General features: G+C 34.8%; 2 protein-coding genes and 1 long non-coding RNA gene across 31 annotated transcripts; 2 read left to right on the forward strand and 1 right to left on the reverse strand.

The window, feature by feature from the left end:
• Nucleotides 1-612: 612 nt before the first annotated feature.
• Nucleotides 613-5,915, forward strand: LOC127092067 (uncharacterized). 4 transcript variants are annotated; one of them, XR_007792074.1, is made up of 7 exons: nt 650-874; nt 980-1,119; nt 3,192-3,344; nt 4,264-4,366; nt 4,635-4,815; nt 5,093-5,547; nt 5,643-5,915. XR_007792074.1 is itself a non-coding variant. In XM_051030848.1 (6 exons), exons 3-6 carry the CDS (start codon nt 3,225-3,227, stop codon nt 5,692-5,694), a joined length of 456 nt encoding a protein of 151 aa, XP_050886805.1. In that variant the 5' UTR covers nt 651-874; nt 980-1,119; nt 3,192-3,224; the 3' UTR covers nt 5,695-5,915. The 4 variants fall into 4 exon arrangements, 3 of the variants coding, with proteins under 3 accessions (XP_050886806.1, XP_050886805.1, XP_050886807.1); XM_051030848.1 differs by lacking the exon at nt 5,093-5,547 and having other exon boundaries at nt 651-874; XM_051030849.1 differs by lacking the exons at nt 980-1,119; nt 5,093-5,547 and having other exon boundaries at nt 613-874.
• A 2,459-nt stretch (nt 5,916-8,374) lies between these two features.
• Nucleotides 8,375-22,825, reverse strand: LOC127092069 (uncharacterized). 24 transcript variants are annotated; one of them, XR_007792097.1, is made up of 9 exons: nt 22,634-22,825; nt 22,283-22,492; nt 21,992-22,111; nt 21,407-21,711; nt 21,201-21,310; nt 20,868-21,106; nt 20,485-20,771; nt 8,909-9,222; nt 8,375-8,778 (listed from the first exon to the last, which is right to left on the reverse strand). It is a non-coding gene; the product is annotated as an uncharacterized LOC127092069 (long non-coding RNA). The 24 variants fall into 24 exon arrangements; XR_007792092.1 differs by having other exon boundaries at nt 8,909-8,979; nt 20,199-20,771; XR_007792091.1 differs by lacking the exon at nt 8,909-9,222 and adding an exon at nt 20,020-20,090 and having other exon boundaries at nt 20,199-20,771.
• LOC127092068 (uncharacterized) lies at nt 11,602-17,015 on the forward strand. Of its 3 annotated transcripts, none has more exons than XM_051030851.1 (5): nt 11,602-12,227; nt 14,300-14,452; nt 15,372-15,474; nt 15,743-15,923; nt 16,751-17,015. In XM_051030851.1, exons 2-5 carry the CDS (start codon nt 14,333-14,335, stop codon nt 16,800-16,802), a joined length of 456 nt encoding a protein of 151 aa, XP_050886808.1. In that variant the 5' UTR covers nt 11,602-12,227; nt 14,300-14,332; the 3' UTR covers nt 16,803-17,015. The 3 variants fall into 3 exon arrangements, with proteins under 3 accessions (XP_050886808.1, XP_050886809.1, XP_050886810.1); XM_051030852.1 differs by lacking the exon at nt 11,602-12,227 and adding an exon at nt 12,781-12,806; XM_051030853.1 differs by lacking the exon at nt 11,602-12,227 and adding an exon at nt 12,872-13,561.
• Nucleotides 22,826-22,976: the final 151 nt, after the last annotated feature.

Below are 22,976 nucleotides of genomic sequence, written 5' to 3' on the forward strand. Positions count from 1 at the left end.
TGTATCATATAAATATTTTAAAAAAATAATATGATTTAGCGGGATATAACCGTTAATGATCGAAAGTGTAAAAATTAATTTACACTATCAATGTATCTTCCATTTTCTCAATTGTAAAATAATAGTTTAAAATTTTAAATTAAAGAAATAAATTAGGTTAATTAATTAGTGAAATAATTTTATACTTTCTTAATAACTATTTAATATAGATAATATTTTATCATTTAGAAAAGTAAAAATCAAACAATTTTTGAATTAGTTTTTAAAAACAAATCAATCAGATCTTCCATTTTTATGTTTAAACAACTAAAAAAGAAACAAGAGTGTATATATGAGAGGCTTGTTATAGCTAGAACCGTCAAAATGGACCAAAGCCTATGGACCAATCCACCAGATTCAAAAAAAAGTTAGGGCTTGACTTTATTTTTGGAGCCCATATTATTCTGAGTCTTTTTTAGCTCGGTCTGAAAAAGCCTAAAAAAAGGGCCAGGGTTATGGGTAGCCCAACGGCCAAATAAAAAAACTTTTAAAAATTAATTTACTTATTTGGCCCATAATGTAAATTCAAAAAGTATATATAATTGGACCTAAATAATACATTTGGCCCAAAGAAAGAGTTGGATACAAACTCACGTGATTCCATCCGTTCTACACAACTCTTCAGTCTACAACAGAACCAATTGGAAACTAGTGAAGTTGGCGCAAAACCCAGGCAATTCATTCCATAGCCGCTGCCTGTGTGTTAGAGCTTTCAAAATTGACCTAGCCACTGGCTCGCTGCTGTGTAGAGTAGAGCTGTGCGTGTGCTGTTGTTTCGTGTTCGCTTCGTCGTCACTGTCGTTCCGCTGTAGCCTGTAGCGATTCGTTGTTTCCAGTAAGTGAAATTGTTTACCATTACTGTTGTATTGTTGCTGTTCTACTGAATATTTTCTGGTAGAGCTTTCAAAATTGACCTAGCCACTGGCTCGCTGCTGTGTAGAGTAGAGTTGTGCGTGTGCTGTTGTTTCGTGTTCGCTTCGTCGTCACTGTCGTTCCGCTGTAGCCTGTAGCGTTTCGTTGTTTCGTTGTTTCCAGTAAGTGAAATTGTTTACCATTACTGAAGAAGATCGCTTACCCGAGGTACGTTCACGGATACCGGACGTCCGTCAAAGTTGTGAAATTTCAGCGAATCCTCTTCTCTGTCTCTTTGATTGTTTTAGCATCGTAACCTTTGTGTAGTTTTGTTGCCCATGTTGTGATTTGCTGATCTTTTATTGTTGTTTGTCAACGTGAGAAATGGGTTAAGGATCTAGGGTAGACCTTCTTTTGAGGTTCAGATTTGCTATTGTTTGCTAGATCCAGTTGAAGTTTTAGAAGTCTGAAAGGATTAGGAGCGTTTTTTTTGTGTTGGTCATTTTTTAAAACTTCATGCGATACTGAAACAGATCGGTTGCCTCGCGATTTCCTTGTTTTCTCGCTTCGTCTTTAGACTAGGAATAGGGGCGTGTTTAAGAAGGAGAAAGTTTTTTTTTCAGAAGAAACAAGGGTCATTTTAAGAGAGAGGGAGACGGCTGGGCTAATAATGCTCACTGTTGGCATTCCCTTAGTTATTATTATTATTATTCATAGTAAATGATGATGATAAGTGCATGATTAACCCACTTGCCTTTTCCAAAGCTGAACGTTCCGCTGTAGCCTGTAGCGTTTCGTTGTTTCCAGTAAGTGAAATTGTTTACCATTACTGTTGTATTGTTGCTGTTCTACTGAATATTTTCTGGTGCTTATCATTAGTTTTGAGACATTCCAATCAAAACCTCCAAAACCAAACAGTTTTGATAATTTGAATAGAGTGCAAGCATATATTGGGAATACGTTATAGAATATTTGCTGTTGTTTATCATTACTATAAAGTGATTTTGATAAAGTGATTATAATGTTATTTTGACGAATCTGTTACAGTAGTGATTATAATGTTTGATTCCATTGAAATGGAATATGTGATTATAATGTTATTTTTGATGAATCTGTTACAGTAGACTAAAGTGATTTTGATAGAAAAAATAAATAGAGATTATAATGTCTATATTGTTTATGCTGTGATTATGCCTTGTGTCAATTTTAACCCGTCAAAAGGTAAATAACTTTAATTAAATTGTACTCTTAATCATACATTTAGGATTATGCCTTGTGTCAATTTTTTTACTTTTTATTTTAAAAATAAAATAAAATCTTATCAGTCTCGTAACACTTCCTAGACCTTCACATGTTATTGTGGAACCACTGTGCTGTCCTCCTTCACGCCGCCCTAGTCCCTCAACACTGCCGGCGTCTCTCACGCCTCTGCAATCTGTGCTGTAACTATCAATTTCTGAGATGATGACAACTGTGGCGGTGACGGTGAACACAGTGAAGAACAGAATAGTCTAGTGATGACAACGGCGACGCTGACGGAGACGACCTGCAAAGACATGCGCTGTACTGTGTTTTTTTTCCAAATAGTCTAGTAATTGAAATTTACTTTTTTTTTTAGGGGAACAATTAGGATCTTCCCGATTCGAACCCACACTTTTACTATAGTTGTAATTAGTTATATTTGTTTTTTAAAAGAAATAAATAGATAGACATATGGCGTGGTTTAGACCGTAAGGTACCCTTCCCGCTCTAACGGCAGCAAATCCTGATCCGCCGTTTTAGGGAATTAGGGTTTCTCTTCAGATTTGTTTAGCAAGGAGGCATCGGGCAGCAGTGCCGTTAAGTTACGATGCAGTGCGTGGTGGAGCTTAGTTTTTAGTTGGCGTTTGGTTGGTGTCAAGTCTCGTTAGGGGATCATGAGCTGAGTGCAGATGGAGCTCTTAGTGGGAGTTAAAGGGTGGTTTTCTGGTTGTTTCAGTAATTGTAATTTTTAGGGTGTTGCTTTGGTGATGTTGGGATGTCTTCATTCCAAATCTTTCTTATGTTTTCTTGGTTGTGTTGACACAATTGTGACACTTTTGCAGATTGTTTATTCATGTTGTTTGACATATCTTATGCCTTATTTTTGTGTTAATAAAACTTTTGGCCTTTTCCAAAAAAAAAGAGTGGGTCAAGTAGCCTAATTCAGTTTGAGCTTGCGTTCACAGATTATTACTAACACTCCACAATTTTTCCTATTATTTCTTAATTCACAGATATTTATTTATTTTGAATACAATTTTTTTAACAAATGTTTTCAGGTCTTAGGTGCTTACAGTAGTTGATTCGATCCCATGAAGAAAGTTAGAAACTTGAAGAAGAGATTGGAAAGACCCGTTGAGTTGGATAAAATCAACAATGAGACTAGGGTTCAAGATGTCGATTGGATTTGCTCTCTTTCAGAGTCTGAGATTGTAAGTATTTTTCATACTTATTGTTGATATACTATAGTTGTAGTAATTGTCAATTCTTTTAAAATCGAGCTGGTAATCAAATCGGCAAGATCACCATGTCATTATTCAAATGTTTTGAAAGCCGTCGAATTGGGACTAAAGTGTAATTGAACTGCTCAATTCGTATGTGTTTGGTTATGCGGTGAAGATAATTAATTTGGAGTAAATTGATTGATTCTATAAAATTGATTTGGGGTAAAAGTGAGATGACGCTAAGGTGCTTTATGTTTGGATAAGTTCCTGCAAAAGTGTGTTGAATTGGTTGAGATGAAGGTAAATAAGTGCTTTATGTTTGGATAGTTCCTGCATAAGTGAGTTGAAAACAGTAAATTTTCAGTGTAACAATCACATTTAGACTCAGAAGCTACAAATCTTAGCTTTAAGTAGAATCAATTTCGGAAAGTATAATCAATTCTACACATTCAAAATCAATTCTGGATGCTTCAAACTGAAACCAAACATACACTTTAATGTAAAGAGTGTTGGTTTACAGTTCAATCTTCAAATTCAATTTTGAAAACATTGATATTTCTAGTTACTAGGAGGAGCTCTAAGGCCTTTTAGTAAAAGGTGTAATTTGTTATAATGTCTCTGTAATATCAACAATTGACTTATTCATCAGTATATTTATTTTATTTTATTTTATTTTATTTATAAATAGTAATAAGTGATAAAGGGAATTGAGAGGTTTAACTGTTATAGTCCTCTTTATGTAATATTCTGGTAATGTTTTAGAAGCAGCTACACTTTGGGATAAATTTGTGAAATTCAACATTTGAAATCTTAGTGATTATTCATGTATGTTTGTGAAATTCAACATTTGAAATCTTAGTGATTATTCATGTATGTTTGTGTAATTCAACATTTGAAATCTTGGCAGGATTTTATGATTAGCTTGAAACTGTTGATCACAAAGCGAGCAGAAAGGATAGGGTGTAAAAACTTGGCTGACAGATTTGACCTTAAGACGATTCGAGCTATTGGTATGTCATATGCTTTAGTTTAAGACCTATAATATACCTTTTGAAAAAAATCATGTGTATCCTTGATTTTGCAATGTGTGTAATGTTCTTAGAGTTTGAATTATTGAGATTTAGAGTTGGATTTAATTGAATATTGCTGTATTCATTTCGAATAATTGAAATTCTTAATGTCTTGTGCTTGAAAATCCGCTTCTTGCATTAGTAGCTATTAGTTGAACTATTTCAGTATCTGAATTCTCTAACGATTTGTGAATCTTTATTTGTGCAGCATTTGTTTTGATGGAAAATCTCAAAACAGAGGTAAAAGAAACATCACTTGTACCAGACACGGTAAAATCTACTGCCTTCTTAGATGCTTGCAACATACTTAAATGTAGTAATGTGGTTTCTGCAACTATTGAAGAGCTTAGTAAAACTGTTGGTGCTGATATACAACCTATTCTAACAAGGTACCTATGCCAAACTCTAATATTTTCGGAATGGACTAAATATATGATTACTGTCTGATTGAGTGTGCAAATTATTTTCCATGGTTAGAACTTGAGCTTTATTATAAATAGATACATGGCATATGATCCATTTTCCTCTGGAGCAGCTGTAAAATATGTAGCAGTTAACCAACTGATTGAATTCAATAATCAATGAATACAGCAAATTTCCACTAGAACCATATAAACAAAAGAGAACAAACCTAATGAGATTTTGATTTATTTGTCTTAAATTTAGGTTACATACCCTACAAAATTAGCTTGTAAGGCGGGGGAGTCAACTTATGTAAACACATTTTCAGGTCTTATCGTCAAATATGATACTATTAATACAACTCTCTCGAGTCCAAAGATTGAATATCTGAAGTGTGACTTGAGTGATCGGATGAGAGTTTCCAAGATGCGTTGCGCCTCTTGCAATCGGATGAGACACCAAAAGTCTAGTATTCAGTGTCAGATGGGTGTGTGCTGGCAGTATTACGTTGGGTGATATATGACCTGAAAGTTTTTGAGTTATTTCCCTCATCTTACAAGTCAATTGTGTAAAGTTAAGTTAGGCCCAAGTTAAATTCTAAGTAGCTACGAAGGTCTATCCTTGATCGGTTGAATCACACTTCAAAGGTTCAGTCCTGAATTTGAGGGGTGTGTTAACTATTCTACATTATGACCTGAAAATGTGTTTATAAATGGGAGGTATCCATCACCTTATAAATTCATTCATTCATGAAATTTAATGATGCTATCATCTGCAATTGAGCTGTTTTTAATATTTTTGTTTATGTTTACAGTTCGACGCCAACTTCCAAACGAAAGAAGCGGAAAGTTGGAAGCAAAGAGTAAGATTTTATCCTGGAAGGACCTGAAATTTATTCTCCTTATTTTGTTGTCCTTACATGTGCTGTGAAAACACTGATTTTGAGTGTCTCCATAGGCTAATTAGCTAGTATATTTTTTTATTTGGTTAGCATTAAATATTTTCTGCAAGATTGTATATATGTGAGAAAAAACCAGTGCGGAAAATGAAGATATGAAGTTTTGCAATCTTTCAATGAGTTTTTTTTTTCTTCAGAATAACCTTTTTTATTTTTATTTTTACGGTAATTTATCTTTCAATTTGCATGATTTAGAAACAGTTGGAGTAAATATGTTGATTTAATTTAGAAAATTGGTGTTTGCAAGAATGTATAGCAAATATGATAATGATTGTGACTTCTGTATGTATGGAGTAGCCAGGTTGTTTGAATTTAGTGTTCGATTATAGGGTAGGGAAATGTTTTTTTTTCTGTCTTTAACTCTTCTGTTCCAAGAGAAAAAAAGGTTCCTGGAATTCGAAGTTTGGACCTACTCATATATTTTTACAAGATGAAGTTAAAAAATTCCTCAATAGGATAAAAGTTCCATTTTGAACTTTCTATTGGAAGTTAACATCTTCAATGTATATGATTTAAATAGTAATGTGTCTGATTTAAATATTATGATCAGAAGTTTCATTAATAAAAATTTCAATATACAAACACAAAACTATTGAATTTGGCAATGCTTGCGATTTAGAGTAGACTAAAGCATTTAAAAGTGACTAAAAGTTTGACAGTAGAAAAACTTGGTTGACACAAGCTAGGAGGTTGGTTTCTGAATCGATTCATAATCCTGTTTTGCCTAAAACTCTTTTTTTTTTTTATGTTCTAAACCCCATTTTGATATAGTTCATGGTCTTGGACTTTAATGACGTGATCATATGCTTAACTTTAATCAAGTGATCATAGACTTAGATTTCATTTAGAATGGGCTTAGGACAAGGTGATGTAAGTGTAGAAAGTGGAAGTTTTACTTATGAATTACTAATGAATTGTATTGAAAAAGTGATACTAAAAAGACTTTATTGACTAAGGTGAGTGTAGTTGATGTAAGTGTGGTAAGTATGTAAGGTTGATATAGTGTAGAGGTTGAAGAAGATAATGGAATGTTATTTGTAAGATGACATTTGATTTATGGAAGTGAATAGAGACATATCCTGAACAAGTAATTGTTTCCACAATCCATGTAGTGATTGGACTAATTTCCCACACTACCCCAAAGTTGAATTTTTTCCCGCATTGCTTCATTATGAATTTTTTTTCTAGAATGCTCCATTTTTTATTTGGGCTTGTCCAATGAATGGGCGAGATGATGATGCGCTGCCATTAATGACTAGGCTCGGCCATTGGTTGGCCGAGCTAATGAAGGAGTTTTTTTTAAATACTATTATATAATTAAATAACTTTATTAAAATTATTATTAAATAGTTTTTTAATTAATTTTATATTTAAATAATAAAAATGATTTGCTGTTATTTATCATTACTATAAAGTGATTTTGATAAAGTGATTATAATGTTATTTTGACGAATCTGTTACAGTAGTGATTATAATGTTTGATTCGATTGAAATGGAATATGTGATTATAATGTTATTTTTGATGAATCTGTTACAGTAGACTAAACTGATTTTGATAGAAAAAATAAATAGAGATTACATTGCAGTGTTTATAATGTCTATATTGTTTATGCTGTGATTATGCCTTGTGTCAATTTTAACCCGTCAAAAGGTACATAACTTTAACTAAAATCTACTCTTAATCATACATTTAGGATTATGCCTTGTGTCAATTTTTTTATTTTTTAAATAAAATAAAATCGAAAATATGTTTTTATTATTAATAGTAATTACGTCTACTCTTAATCATACATTTAGGATTATGCCTTGTGTCAATTTTTTTATTTTTTAAATAAAATAAAATCGAAAATATGTTTTTATTATTAATAGTAATTACGTTGATTTCTTAAATATGAATTTGCAATAGAAAATATGTTTTTGTTATACTCATATGCGTAAGATAATTATTTGCATCGGAAAAACTCAACAAATAAAAAATATTACTGTCATACCCCGATTTTGTCCGAGGTTATTTTTGAACTCTTGTTATTTGTTTACAACCATAAAGCAATGCACACATTCAAAGGCTTGAGAATTTCACCAAAAAGAGGAGAGTAGTCCTTCTTGATCATCATCTTAATAACGAGGTTTTATTATACGCCAAGTCATAATTCTCATGTCTCTTTATATTATGGATTTTGGTCATATTTCACTAAGGAGTCCATAGTGCCCCAAAGGGTGACGCACGGTTTGGTTATGATGGTATTTTCGTTTGTTTATTGGTGAGTTTGTTAATAAGCCATTAGCAAGGATGTGCATCATCAAAGTCCATATTTTATTCATCTTGAAAAAAAGTACCTGGAATGCCTATATATCACTTAGTGGCATATTAAACACCATGTAGTTTGAAAGAAGGGTGCGCACGTACTATTTATTTAAAGTCTTTTGTCATTTTCTAAGAATGATGTATATAAAAAAAAAACAGTTGAATTGGATGTATATCTCTCACAAGTCACATTCGGCCAATGGCCACAAGGAACTAGCAGTAGATGACTTAGGTCATGTGTGTTTTGGTTTACATTAGGCACTGGTGTTTAAACGCTACCCCCTTAAAGAAGAAAAATGCAGTCCTTTCCTATTTAAATTTCGTGACAAAAATAATTACAATCCATTGGTTCGACAATACGAAACAATTTTCTTTCGCGTGAAAATTATTGAATTCCATTGATAAGGGGGCATAAACTACAAGTTACACTGACAGGATTCATGAATGACAGAGAGCCATAGCCTAAGACATAAACATTACAAACCGACAAAAATGCATGACTAAAACAACTTGGTTGATCGGCCACGAGAGTCTCATGCTTTTCTCTTGGTTCAGGACATTCCAAGGAATCACCTAAGAACGAAACAGGATTGTACTAGTTGATGCAGAATAGCAGGACACTTGTTCTTGAGAAATTCCAAAAATGTATTTCTATGCACAGGCTGACGCGGACTGGAACTCGGTCTCCTGGTATTAAAACATGGATGACAGTTCTGACTACAAGAAATTGTATAGCACACAGCAGTTTGGATGCTCAAACAAGACAGTATTTTAAGTCATTACAGGATGCCGCATCAGGATGAGTTTTTACACTTACCGTCATGTGAACCGCCGCTTCATCGAAACAGAAGCCAAGACTTGAATATCATGTATCAATGTTTCATGTACCTGCGTTCACTATCAAATAGTCACAAGTGCCCAAGATCACGGAACAGCTAGTGAAATTACAAGCATGTAATAATTTTTCGTGAGTTAAATATTCTAAGTATGCTGCACCGTGTTAAACACCATGTTACATTACTGGAGTCAAGAAAGATTAAAGTTTTGAATAAAAGAGCATCTAATTGTTGATCTTCAATGACCGGTCCATTCCCATTAAGTTGTGCATCCACCTGTACAAGACGTCTTAACCTGTCCAAAACCAACTCAAAACCTGTCAGAAATTCACAATAAAGGTTTGCCTACACTAACAGCGAATGTAAACAGCATTTGAGCAACAGTGTGCAAAATATGTGATCGACAGTATCAAATAACATGTGAAGCAACAGAGGAAGATCAATACAAACAGTCGGCATCCTAGGGAAGTCGTGTGATATGGCAGAGACATTTTCTGAGGACAAAGCTATAAGCCATGAAGACATACTCAATGACGACGTTGATGATAACTCAATGCATTATTAAAGTAGCAGTTGGAAGGGGAAGTAGATACTGTTTGTCGTTTTAAGCACTCTTAAGGAAGCCTTTACAGCTGTTGGTTACTCTTCTGAACCTGAAGCTCATGACTACATAAAATCCCTCGTCTGAAAATGCTCTTGAAGATCCACCAGATGCTAAGAAAGAAATAAGCACCTATGAGGGAGATTTTAAGAGTAAGGAAGATCAATCTGATAAAATATACAACATGATACAACAATGTTAGGTGATAAAGATTTAGAAGACGATCACCAGAAAACGAAAATTGCAAAGTGATGCTTCAGCAGACAAGATACACTTGGCTTCTACGAACGGATTTCCAGAAAACTCGACTTCAAAGGAGTAAGCAATGATTAATCATGAGAGTGGGCTCGACAACTGTGATGATCCCTGCGTTTCAAAAGCAAACCAATGCATTGAAAGGGTGCAAGTTCGTCACATCCGTACCAAAACTGTCATGACATGGGCTACGTCGGTAAAATCACCAATACCTGTTGCAAAACATAAACACTGTCACGAAATTGAAAGGCCACACATAAAAAACGAAACAAAAATGCAAATGGAATTATCATGAATATTAAGGACCGTGCCATTGAATGCACCACCAGCATGAAATGCCTAATGAGCAATATCTGCGATATAGCCATGAAGCCATGTTGAATCATTGGTAAGAGCAAATTGCAAGAAATCCACACCTGGTATAAAAGAGCATTCGACATAACATGATTAGGATGCAAACAGACGAAGATCAAGTTATTTCTTTTCAGGAAGTTTGTACACAAAAAGCATACAAAGAAGGATGCCGTTCAATGTGATGCAGAAGAAGAGGAACGAAATTGAAATTCCTTCAATTGACGAGAAGGATCTCTGTTATTTATTTTTAAGGTCCAACATAGCTACTAGCCTTGTCAAGATTTCTCACTTGCACCACCTGTGTCATCAATACCGCTGCCAACCAAAGCTGTTGCAGAACCACATCACTAGCTAACATCAACTGTCATCAAACTATCCCTTTAAACGGCAAGAAATCTTGGCTGCAGAACCAAAGCTAACAGCATAACAGCCACATGCTACCCTTTAGCAAGCACGCCATGACCTGCAAACACAGGATCTAGTCGCATCTTAACCGACTGTTATGAAAGAGTTCAAAAACACCAAGTTAGAGTTCAAGGACAGCCAAAAAAAAGCAATAATACTGCAAGGAAGACATATGCAAACTTCAAAGCTACGTTCTGAATGCAAGGTCCTCAAATGACCGGATAACACAAAAAAACCAAATCATGTCCACAGTCCAAGAAACATCTTATTAAAATGGTCGGCATGACGGCCAAAAGAGAGCAGGACGTTTGAAGGTGCTAAGCAGAGAAGTAAGTATACCTGATACCTCAAGGAAACGGATTTGATGCATGGAAGGTAACCTTGCAGGGCAGAAATTCCTCCCACCCGTCATAAGACTTCCACGTTCTGATAGTTATCACTTTGCCAAAAGCACCGCAACTGCAACCAAAACATACCAAGTTAGTGCGGTAAGAAGGCAATCAACCTATGATGTGGAAAATAACTGCAGTTGATGAAAGTTTGTACTGGATAGACGCAACTTTCGCAAGACAACAAGTCATAAGCATGAAACCACAAATGATAAGAAAGAGCGAAATCAACATAATTTACAGTGGATCCAATCTGGGCATAAGCAACACGTGACTGAATTCTTTTCCCATGATATGGAAACAACCTTGATAACCATTTCAGAAGTGTGATGCACAAGTCATCATGAACCTGGTAGGAGGGAGTCATATTGTGACCTGCAACACAAAGGTAACATTTCACCTTGATCAATCAATCAGTATGCACTGCCTTGCTTCCGTCCGAATTACCAACCTGAAATTGGCAAGCAATGTGTATCAATCCAAAACATGCAATAATCAGTCAAGCCAAAATAACATGAAGCTGCAACTAAAACCATAAGCAAAGGTGATGAATAGCTAAGACACCGCACGGAATCAACAGGAAATGTCATACCTGAAGAACAATTCACATCAATATGAGAATTAGTGACAGCACACTGTGATAGCAACAAACCGACATCCGCTAAGTATTATCTCAAGATGAATGCGTACCAGCTCAAATTAACGGTCCTGTCACCATCCATAACCAAATGGGACTAACATTAGAGAGCCGTTGGATGTAAGGAATGATTAAAGGTCAAGCATCAGTTAAAAATTCCATTTTTACAGAAGAGTAAATAATTTGACAAGCATGTGTTTTACAGCAGTAAAAACGCAGTGAAAAGTGAAAAAAGATAGATTCACTACAGACAAAATCTTATCTTTTCATTTGAGGGACCACACCAATTTGGAGCACCACCAACTCTGAGAAAATCCTGCTGCCTAACGGAATGATTCTCCCACTAATTTGACAGCTCATGAAAGAGAGGAAAGATTGAACCTCGTACAAAAACGCTATAAATAAGGACCTCCAGGGATGAAGTAGGGATCCGAATTTCTGCGCCGTTACTCTGGAAAAATCACTCCAAAACCCTCATTAAAAAGCTCCGTTTTGAACTTGTTGAGATTTTCACACCGAAGCTCAACAAGCTCGAGCTAGACCCCTGCTAAACCAAAGCAATCACTACATCAGTAATAAGCGAAGGAAAAGAAGAACGTCAAGGGAGAGGATCCCAAGGAGAAGAAACAAAAGAGACTGAAGAAGATCGCTTACCCGAGGTACGTTCACGGATACCGGACGTCCGTCAAAGTTGTGAAATTTCAGCGAATCCTCTTCTCGGTCTCTTTGATTGTTTTAGCATCGTAACCTTTGTGTAGTTTTGTTGCCCATGTTGTGATTTGCTGATCTTTTATTGTTGTTTGTCAACGTGAGAAATGGGTTAAGGATCTAGGGTAGACCTTCTTTTGAGGTTCAGATTTGCTATCGTTTGCTAGATCCAGTTGAAGTTTTAGAAGTCTGAAAGGATTAGGAGCGTTTTTTTTGTGTTGGTCATTTTTTAAAACTTCATGCGATACTGAAACAGATCGGTTGCCTCGCGATTTCCTTGTTTTCTCTCTTCGTCTTTAGACTAGGAATAGGGGCGTGTTTAAGAAGGAGAAAGTTTTTTTTTCAGAAGAAACAAAGGGTCATTTTAAGAGAGAGGGAGACGGCTGGGCTAATAATGCTCACTGTTGGCATTCCCTTAGTTATTATTATTATTATTCATAGTAAATGATGATGATAAGTGCATGATTAACCCACTTGTCTTTTCCAAAGCTGAACGTTCCGCTGTAGCCTGTAGCGTTTCGTTGTTTCCAGTAAGTGAAATTGTTTACCATTACTGTTGTATTGTTGCTGTTCTACTGAATATTTTCTGGTGCTTATCATTAGTTTTGAGACATTCCAATCAAAACCTCCAAAACCAAACAGTTTTGATAATTTGAATAGAGTGCAAGCTATATTGGGAATACGTTATAGAATATTTGCTGTTGTTTATCATTACTATAAAGTGATTTTGATAAAGTGATTATAATGTTATTTTGACGAATCTGTTACAGTAGTGATTATAATGTTTGATTCCATTGAAATGGAATATGTGATTATAATGTTATTTTTGATGAATCTGTTACAGTAGACTAAAGTGATTTTGATAGAAAAATAAATAGAGATTATAATGTCTATATTGTTTATGCTGTGATTATGCCTTGTGTCAATTTTAACCCGTCAAAAGGTAAATAACTTTAATTAAATTGTACTCTTAATCATACATTTAGGATTATGCCTTGTGTCAATTTTTTTACTTTTTATTTTAAAAATAAAATAAAATCTTATCAGTCTCGTAACACTTCCTAGACCTTCACATGTTATTGTGGAACCACTGTGCTGTCCTCCTTCACGCCGCCCTAGTCCCTCAACACTGCCGGCGTCTCTCACGCCTCTGCAATCTGTGCTGTAACTATCAATTTCTGAGATGATGACAACTGTGGCGGTGACGGTGAACACAGTGAAGAACAGAATAGTCTAGTGATGACAACGGCGACGCTGACGGAGACGACCTGCAAAGACATGCGCTGTACTGTGTTTTTTTTTCCAAATAGTCTAGTAATTGAAATTTACTTTTTTTTTAGGGGAACAATTAGGATCTTCCCGATTCGAACCCACACTTTTACTATAGTTGTAATTAGTTATATTTGTTTTTTAAAAGAAATAAATAGATAGACATATGGCGTGGTTTAGACCGTAAGGTACCCTTCCCGCTCTAACGGCAGCAAATCCTGATCCGCCGTTTTAGGGAATTAGGGTTTCTCTTCAGATTTGTTTAGCAAGGAGGCATCGGGCAGCAGTGCCGTTAAGTTACGATGCAGTGCGTGGTGGAGCTTAGTTTTTAGTTGGCGTTTGGTTGGTGTCAAGTCTCGTTAGGGGATCATGAGCTGAGTGCAGATGGAGCTCTTAGTGGGAGTTAAAGGGTGGTTTTCTGGTTGTTTCAGTAATTGTAATTTTTAGGGTGTTGCTTTGGTGATGTTGGGATGTCTTCATTCCAAATCTTTCTTATGTTTTCTTGGTTGTGTTGACACAATTGTGACACTTTTGCAGATTGTTTATTCATGTTGTTTGACATATCTTATGCCTTATTTTTGTGTTAATAAAACTTTTGGCCTTTTCCAAAAAAAAAGAGTGGGTCAAGTAGCCTAATTCAGTTTGAGCTTGCGTTCACAGATTATTACTAACACTCCACAATTTTTTCCTATTATTTCTTAATTCACAGATATTTATTTATTTTGAATACAATTTTTTTAACAAATGTTTTCAGGTCTTAGGTGCTTACAGTAGTTGATTCGATCCCATGAAGAAAGTTAGAAACTTGAAGAAGAGATTGGAAAGACCCGTTGAGTTGGATAAAATCAACAATGAGACTAGGGTTCAAGATGTCGATTGGATTTGCTCTCTTTCAGAGTCTGAGATTGTAAGTATTTTTCATATTTATTGTTGATATACTATAGTTGTAGTAATTGTCAATTCTTTTAAAATCGAGCTGGTAATCAAATCGGCAAGATCACCATGTCATTATTCAAATGTTTTGAAAGCCGTCGAATTGGGACTAAAGTGTAATTGAACTGCTCAATTCGTATGTGTTTGGTTATGCGGTGAAGATAATTAATTTGGAGTAAATTGATTGATTCTATAAAATTGATTTGGGGTAAAAGTGAGATGACGCTAAGGTGCTTTATGTTTGGATAAGTTCCTGCAAAAGTGTGTTGAATTGGTTGAGATGAAGGTAAATAAGTGCTTTATGTTTGGATAGTTCCTGCATAAGTGAGTTGAAAACAGTAAATTTTCAGTGTAACAATCACATTTAGACTCAGAAGCTACAAATCTTAGCTTTAAGTAGAATCAATTTCGGAAAGTATAATCAATTCTACACATTCAAAATCAATTCTGGATGCTTCAAACTGAAACCAAACATACACTTTAATGTAAAGAGTGTTGGTTTACAGTTCAATCTTCAAATTCAATTTTGAAAACATTGATATTTCTAGTTACTAGGAGGAGCTCTAAGGCCTTTTAGTAAAAGGTGTAATTTGTTATAATGTCTCTGTAATATCAACAATTGACTTATTCATCAGTATATTTATTTTATTTTATTTTATTTTATTTATAAATAGTAATAAGTGATAAAGGGAATTGAGAGGTTTAACTGTTATAGTCCTCTTTATGTAATATTCTGGTAATGTTTTAGCAGCAGCTACACTTTGGGATAAATTTGTGAAATTCAACATTTGAAATCTTAGTGATTATTCATGTATGTTTGTGAAATTCAACATTTGAAATCTTAGTGATTATTCATGTATGTTTGTGTAATTCAACATTTGAAATCTTGGCAGGATTTTATGATTAGCTTGAAACTGTTGATCACAAAGCGAGCAGAAAGGATAGGGTGTAAAAACTTGGCTGACAGATTTGACCTTAAGACGATTCGAGCTATTGGTATGTCATATGCTTTAGTTTAAGACCTATAATATACCTTTTGAAAAAAATCATGTGTATCCTTGATTTTGCAATGTGTGTAATGTTCTTAGAGTTTGAATTATTGAGATTTAGAGTTGGATTTAATTGAATATTGCTGTATTCATTTCGAATAATTGAAATTCTTAATGTCTTGTGCTTGAAAATCCGCTTCTTGCATTAGTAGCTATTAGTTGAACTATTTCAGTATCTGAATTCTCTAACGATTTGTGAATCTTTATTTGTGCAGCATTTGTTTTGATGGAAAATCTCAAAACAGAGGTAAAAGAAACATCACTTGTACCAGACACGGTAAAATCTACTGCCTTCTTAGATGCTTGCAACATACTTAAATGTAGTAATGTGGTTTCTGCAACTATTGAAGAGCTTAGTAAAACTGTTGGTGCTGATATACAACCTATTCTAACAAGGTACCTATGCCAAACTCTAATATTTTCGGAATGGACTAAATATATGATTACTGTCTGATTGAGTGTGCAAATTATTTTCCATGGTTAGAACTTGAGCTTTATTATAAATAGATACATGGCATATGATCCATTTTCCTCTGGAGCAGCTGTAAAATATGTAGCAGTTAACCAACTGATTGAATTCAATAATCAATGAATACAGCAAATTTCCACTAGAACCATATAAACAAAAGAGAACAAACCTAATGAGATTTTGATTTATTTGTCTTAAATTTAGGTTACATACCCTACAAAATTAGCTTGTAAGGCGGGGGAGTCAACTTATGTAAACACATTTTCAGGTCTTATCGTCAAATATGATACTATTAATACAACTCTCTCGAGTCCAAAGATTGAATATCTGAAGTGTGACTTGAGTGATCGGATGAGAGTTTCCAAGATGCGTTGCGCCTCTTGCAATCGGATGAGACACCAAAAGTCTAGTATTCAGTGTCAGATGGGTGTGTGCTGGCAGTATTACGTTGGGTGATATATGACCTGAAAGTTTTTGAGTTATTTCCCTCATCTTACAAGTCAATTGTGTAAAGTTAAGTTAGGCCCAAGTTAAATTCTAAGTAGCTACGAAGGTCTATCCTTGATCGGTTGAATCACACTTCAAAGGTTCAGTCCTGAATTTGAGGGGTGTGTTAACTATTCTACATTATGACCTGAAAATGTGTTTATAAATGGGAGGTATCCATCACCTTATAAATTCATTCATTCATGAAATTTAATGATGCTATCATCTGCAATTGAGCTGTTTTTAATATTTTTGTTTATGTTTACAGTTCGACGCCAACTTCCAAACGAAAGAAGCGGAAAGTTGGAAGCAAAGAGTAAGATTTTATCCTGGAAGGACCTGAAATTTATTCTCCTTATTTTGTTGTCCTTACATGTGCTGTGAAAACACTGATTTTGAGTGTCTCCATAGGCTAATTAGCTAGTAATATTTTTTTATTTGGTTAGCATTAAATATTTTCTGCAAGATTGTATATATGTGAGAAAAAACCAGTGCGGAAAATGAAGATATGAAGTTTTGCAATCTTTCAATGAGTTTTTTTTTTCTTCAGAATAACCTTTTTTATTTTTATTTTTACGGTAATTTATCTTTCAATTTGCATGATTTAGAAACAGTTGGAGTAAATATGTTGATTTAATTTAGAAAATTGGTGTTTGCAAGAATGTATAGCAAATATGATAATGATTGTGACTTCTGTATGTATGGAGTAGCCAGGTTGTTTGAATTTAGTGTTCGATTATAGGGTAGGGAAATGTTTTTTTTTCTGTCTTTAACTCTTCTGTTCCAAGAGAAAAAAAGGTTCCTGGAATTCGAAGTTTGGACCTACTCATATATTTTTACAAGATGAAGTTAAAAAATTCCTCAATAGGATAAAAGTTCCATTTTGAACTTTCTATTGGAAGTTAACATCTTCAATGTATATGATTTAAATAGTAATGTGTCTGATTTAAATATTATGATCAGAAGTTTCATTAATAAAAATTTCAATATACAAACACAAAACTATTGAATTTGGCAATGCTTGCGATTTAGAGTAGACTAAAGCATTTAAAAGTGACTAAAAGTTTGACAGTAGAAAAACTTGGTTGACACAAGCTAGGAGGTTGGTTTCTGAATCGATTCATAATCCTGTTTTGCCTAAAACTCTTTTTTTTTTTATGTTCTAAACCCCATTTTGATATAGTTCATGGTCTTGGACTTTAATGACGTGATCATATGCTTAACTTTAATCAAGTGATCATAGACTTAGATTTCATTTAGAATGGGCTTAGGACAAGGTGATGTAAGTGTAGAAAGTGGAAGTTTTACTTATGAATTACTAATGAATTGTATTGAAAAAGTGATACTAAAAAGACTTTATTGACTAAGGTGAGTGTAGTTGATGTAAGTGTGGTAAGTATGTAAGGTTGATATAGTGTAGAGGTTGAAGAAGATAATGGAATGTTATTTGTAAGATGACATTTGATTTATGGAAGTGAATAGAGACATATCCTGAACAAGTAATTGTTTCCACAATCCATGTAGTGATTGGACTAATTTCCCACACTACCCCAAAGTTGAATTTTTTTCCCGCATTGCTTCATTATGAATTTTTTTTCTAGAATGCTCCATTTTTTTATTTGGGCTTGTCCAATGAATGGGCGAGATGATGATGCGCTGCCATTAATGACTAGGCTCGGCCATTGGTTGGCCGAGCTAATGAAGGAGTTTTTTTTAAATACTATTATATAATTAAATAACTTTATTAAAATTATTATTAAATAGTTTTTTAATTAATTTTATATTTAAATAATAAAAATGATTTGCTGTTATTTATCATTACTATAAAGTGATTTTGATAAAGTGATTATAATGTTATTTTGACGAATCTGTTACAGTAGTGATTATAATGTTTGATTCGATTGAAATGGAATATGTGATTATAATGTTATTTTTGATGAATCTGTTACAGTAGACTAAACTGATTTTGATAGAAAAAATAAATAGAGATTACATTGCAGTGTTTATAATGTCTATATTGTTTATGCTGTGATTATGCCTTGTGTCAATTTTAACCCGTCAAAAGGTACATAACTTTAACTAAAATCTACTCTTAATCATACATTTAGGATTATGCCTTGTGTCAATTTTTTTATTTTTTAAATAAAATAAAATCGAAAATATGTTTTTATTATTAATAGTAATTACGTCTACTCTTAATCATACATTTAGGATTATGCCTTGTGTCAATTTTTTTATTTTTTAAATAAAATAAAATCGAAAATATGTTTTTATTATTAATAGTAATTACGTTGATTTCTTAAATATGAATTTGCAATAGAAAATATGTTTTTGTTATACTCATATGCGTAAGATAATTATTTGCATCGGAAAAACTCAACAAATAAAAAATATTACTGTCATACCCCGATTTTGTCCGAGGTTATTTTTGAACTCTTGTTATTTGTTTACAACCATAAAGCAATGCACACATTCAAAGGCTTGAGAATTTCACCAAAAAGAGGAGAGTAGTCCTTCTTGATCATCATCTTAATAACGAGGTTTTATTATACGCCAAGTCATAATTCTCATGTCTCTTTATATTATGGATTTTGGTCATATTTCACTAAGGAGTCCATAGTGCCCCAAAGGGTGACGCACGGTTTGGTTATGATGGTATTTTCGTTTGTTTATTGGTGAGTTTGTTAATAAGCCATTAGCAAGGATGTGCATCATCAAAGTCCATATTTTATTCATCTTGAAAAAAAGTACCTGGAATGCCTATATATCACTTAGTGGCATATTAAACACCATGTAGTTTGAAAGAAGGGTGCGCACGTACTATTTATTTAAAGTCTTTTGTCATTTTTCTAAGAATGATGTATATAAAAAAAAAACAGTTGAATTGGATGTATATCTCTCACAAGTCACATTCGGCCAATGGCCACAAGGAACTAGCAGTAGATGACTTAGGTCATGTGTGTTTTGGTTTACATTAGGCACTGGTGTTTAAACGCTACCCCCTTAAAGAAGAAAAATGCAGTCCTTTCCTATTTAAATTTCGTGACAAAAATAATTACAATCCATTGGTTCGACAATACGAAACAATTTTCTTTCGCGTGAAAATTATTGAATTCCATTGATAAGGGGGCATAAACTACAAGTTACACTGACAGGATTCATGAATGACAGAGAGCCATAGCCTAAGACATAAACATTACAAACCGACAAAAATGCATGACTAAAACAACTTGGTTGATCGGCCACGAGAGTCTCATGCTTTTCTCTTGGTTCAGGACATTCCAAGGAATCACCTAAGAACGAAACAGGATTGTACTAGTTGATGCAGAATAGCAGGACACTTGTTCTTGAGAAATTCCAAAAATGTATTTCTATGCACAGGCTGACGCGGACTGGAACTCGGTCTCCTGGTATTAAAACATGGATGACAGTTCTGACTACAAGAAATTGTATAGCACACAGCAGTTTGGATGCTCAAACAAGACAGTATTTTAAGTCATTACAGGATGCCGCATCAGGATGAGTTTTTACACTTACCGTCATGTGAACCGCCGCTTCATCGAAACAGAAGCCAAGACTTGAATATCATGTATCAATGTTTCATGTACCTGCGTTCACTATCAAATAGTCACAAGTGCCCAAGATCACGGAACAGCTAGTGAAATTACAAGCATGTAATAATTTTTCGTGAGTTAAATATTCTAAGTATGCTGCACCGTGTTAAACACCATGTTACATTACTGGAGTCAAGAAAGATTAAAGTTTTGAATAAAAGAGCATCTAATTGTTGATCTTCAATGACCGGTCCATTCCCATTAAGTTGTGCATCCACCTGTACAAGACGTCTTAACCTGTCCAAAACCAACTCAAAACCTGTCAGAAATTCACAATAAAGGTTTGCCTACACTAACAGCGAATGTAAACAGCATTTGAGCAACAGTGTGCAAAATATGTGATCGACAGTATCAAATAACATGTGAAGCAACAGAGGAAGATCAATACAAACAGTCGGCATCCTAGGGAAGTCGTGTGATATGGCAGAGACATTTTCTGAGGACAAAGCTATAAGCCATGAAGACATACTCAATGACGACGTTGATGATAACTCAATGCATTATTAAAGTAGCAGTTGGAAGGGGAAGTAGATACTGTTTGTCGTTTTAAGCACTCTTAAGGAAGCCTTTACAGCTGTTGGTTACTCTTCTGAACCTGAAGCTCATGACTACATAAAATCCCTCGTCTGAAAATGCTCTTGAAGATCCACCAGATGCTAAGAAAGAAATAAGCACCTATGAGGGAGATTTTAAGAGTAAGGAAGATCAATCTGATAAAATATACAACATGATACAACAATGTTAGGTGATAAAGATTTAGAAGACGATCACCAGAAAACGAAAATTGCAAAGTGATGCTTCAGCAGACAAGATACACTTGGCTTCTACGAACGGATTTCCAGAAAACTCGACTTCAAAGGAGTAAGCAATGATTAATCATGAGAGTGGGCTCGACAACTGTGATGATCCCTGCGTTTCAAAAGCAAACCAATGCATTGAAAGGGTGCAAGTTCGTCACATCCGTACCAAAACTGTCATGACATGGGCTACGTCGGTAAAATCACCAATACCTGTTGCAAAACATAAACACTGTCACGAAATTGAAAGGCCACACATAAAAAACGAAACAAAAATGCAAATGGAATTATCATGAATATTAAGGACCGTGCCATTGAATGCACCACCAGCATGAAATGCCTAATGAGCAATATCTGCGATATAGCCATGAAGCCATGTTGAATCATTGGTAAGAGCAAATTGCAAGAAATCCACACCTGGTATAAAAGAGCATTCGACATAACATGATTAGGATGCAAACAGACGAAGATCAAGTTATTTCTTTTCAGGAAGTTTGTACACAAAAAGCATACAAAGAAGGATGCCGTTCAATGTGATGCAGAAGAAGAGGAACGAAATTGAAATTCCTTCAATTGACGAGAAGGATCTCTGTTATTTATTTTTAAGGTCCAACATAGCTACTAGCCTTGTCAAGATTTCTCACTTGCACCACCTGTGTCATCAATACCGCTGCCAACCAAAGCTGTTGCAGAACCACATCACTAGCTAACATCAACTGTCATCAAACTATCCCTTTAAACGGCAAGAAATCTTGGCTGCAGAACCAAAGCTAACAGCATAACAGCCACATGCTACCCTTTAGCAAGCACGCCATGACCTGCAAACACAGGATCTAGTCGCATCTTAACCGACTGTTATGAAAGAGTTCAAAAACACCAAGTTAGAGTTCAAGGACAGCCAAAAAAAAGCAATAATACTGCAAGGAAGACATATGCAAACTTCAAAGCTACGTTCTGAATGCAAGGTCCTCAAATGACCGGATAACACAAAAAACCAAATCATGTCCACAGTCCAAGAAACATCTTATTAAAATGGTCGGCATGACGGCCAAAAGAGAGCAGGACGTTTGAAGGTGCTAAGCAGAGAAGTAAGTATACCTGATACCTCAAGGAAACGGATTTGATGCATGGAAGGTAACCTTGCAGGGCAGAAATTCCTCCCACCCGTCATAAGACTTCCACGTTCTGATAGTTATCACTTTGCCAAAAGCACCGCAACTGCAACCAAAACATACCAAGTTAGTGCGGTAAGAAGGCAATCAACCTATGATGTGGAAAATAACTGCAGTTGATGAAAGTTTGTACTGGATAGACGCAACTTTCGCAAGACAACAAGTCATAAGCATGAAACCACAAATGATAAGAAAGAGCGAAATCAACATAATTTACAGTGGATCCAATCTGGGCATAAGCAACACGTGACTGAATTCTTTTCCCATGATATGGAAACAACCTTGATAACCATTTCAGAAGTGTGATGCACAAGTCATCATGAACCTGGTAGGAGGGAGTCATATTGTGACCTGCAACACAAAGGTAACATTTCACCTTGATCAATCAATCAGTATGCACTGCCTTGCTTCCGTCCGAATTACCAACCTGAAATTGGCAAGCAATGTGTATCAATCCAAAACATGCAATAATCAGTCAAGCCAAAATAACATGAAGCTGCAACTAAAACCATAAGCAAAGGTGATGAATAGCTAAGACACCGCACGGAATCAACAGGAAATGTCATACCTGAAGAACAATTCACATCAATATGAGAATTAGTGACAGCACACTGTGATAGCAACAAAACCGACATCCGCTAAGTATTATCTCAAGATGAATGCGTACCAGCTCAAATTAACGGTCCTGTCACCATCCATAACCAAATGGGACTAACATTAGAGAGCCGTTGGATGTAAGGAATGATTAAAGGTCAAGCATCAGTTAAAAATTCCATTTTTACAGAAGAGTAAATAATTTGACAAGCATGTGTTTTACAGCAGTAAAAACGCAGTGAAAAGTGAAAAAAGATAGATTCACTACAGACAAAATCTTATCTTTTCATTTGAGGGACCACACCAATTTGGAGCAC

This window comes from Lathyrus oleraceus, chromosome 6 (assembly GCF_024323335.1).
Source record: "Lathyrus oleraceus cultivar Zhongwan6 chromosome 6, CAAS_Psat_ZW6_1.0, whole genome shotgun sequence".
In the NCBI taxonomy this organism is placed as follows: domain Eukaryota; kingdom Viridiplantae; phylum Streptophyta; class Magnoliopsida; order Fabales; family Fabaceae; genus Lathyrus; species Lathyrus oleraceus.

Bases quoted from the DNA above. Each gene is read 5' to 3' on its own strand.
- LOC127092067 (XM_051030849.1), top strand. From the start codon at position 3,225: ATGAAGAAAGTTAGAAACTTGAAGAAGAGATTGGAAAGACCCGTTGAG. The intron at 3,345-4,263 runs GTAAGTATTTTT...AAATCTTGGCAG, and splicing joins CTCTTTCAGAGTCTGAGATT to GATTTTATGATTAGCTTGAA. The intron at 4,367-4,634 runs GTATGTCATATG...TTATTTGTGCAG, and splicing joins TAAGACGATTCGAGCTATTG to CATTTGTTTTGATGGAAAAT.
- LOC127092068 (XM_051030851.1), top strand. From the start codon at position 14,333: ATGAAGAAAGTTAGAAACTTGAAGAAGAGATTGGAAAGACCCGTTGAG. The intron at 14,453-15,371 runs GTAAGTATTTTT...AAATCTTGGCAG, and splicing joins CTCTTTCAGAGTCTGAGATT to GATTTTATGATTAGCTTGAA. The intron at 15,924-16,750 runs GTACCTATGCCA...TTATGTTTACAG, and splicing joins ATACAACCTATTCTAACAAG to TTCGACGCCAACTTCCAAAC.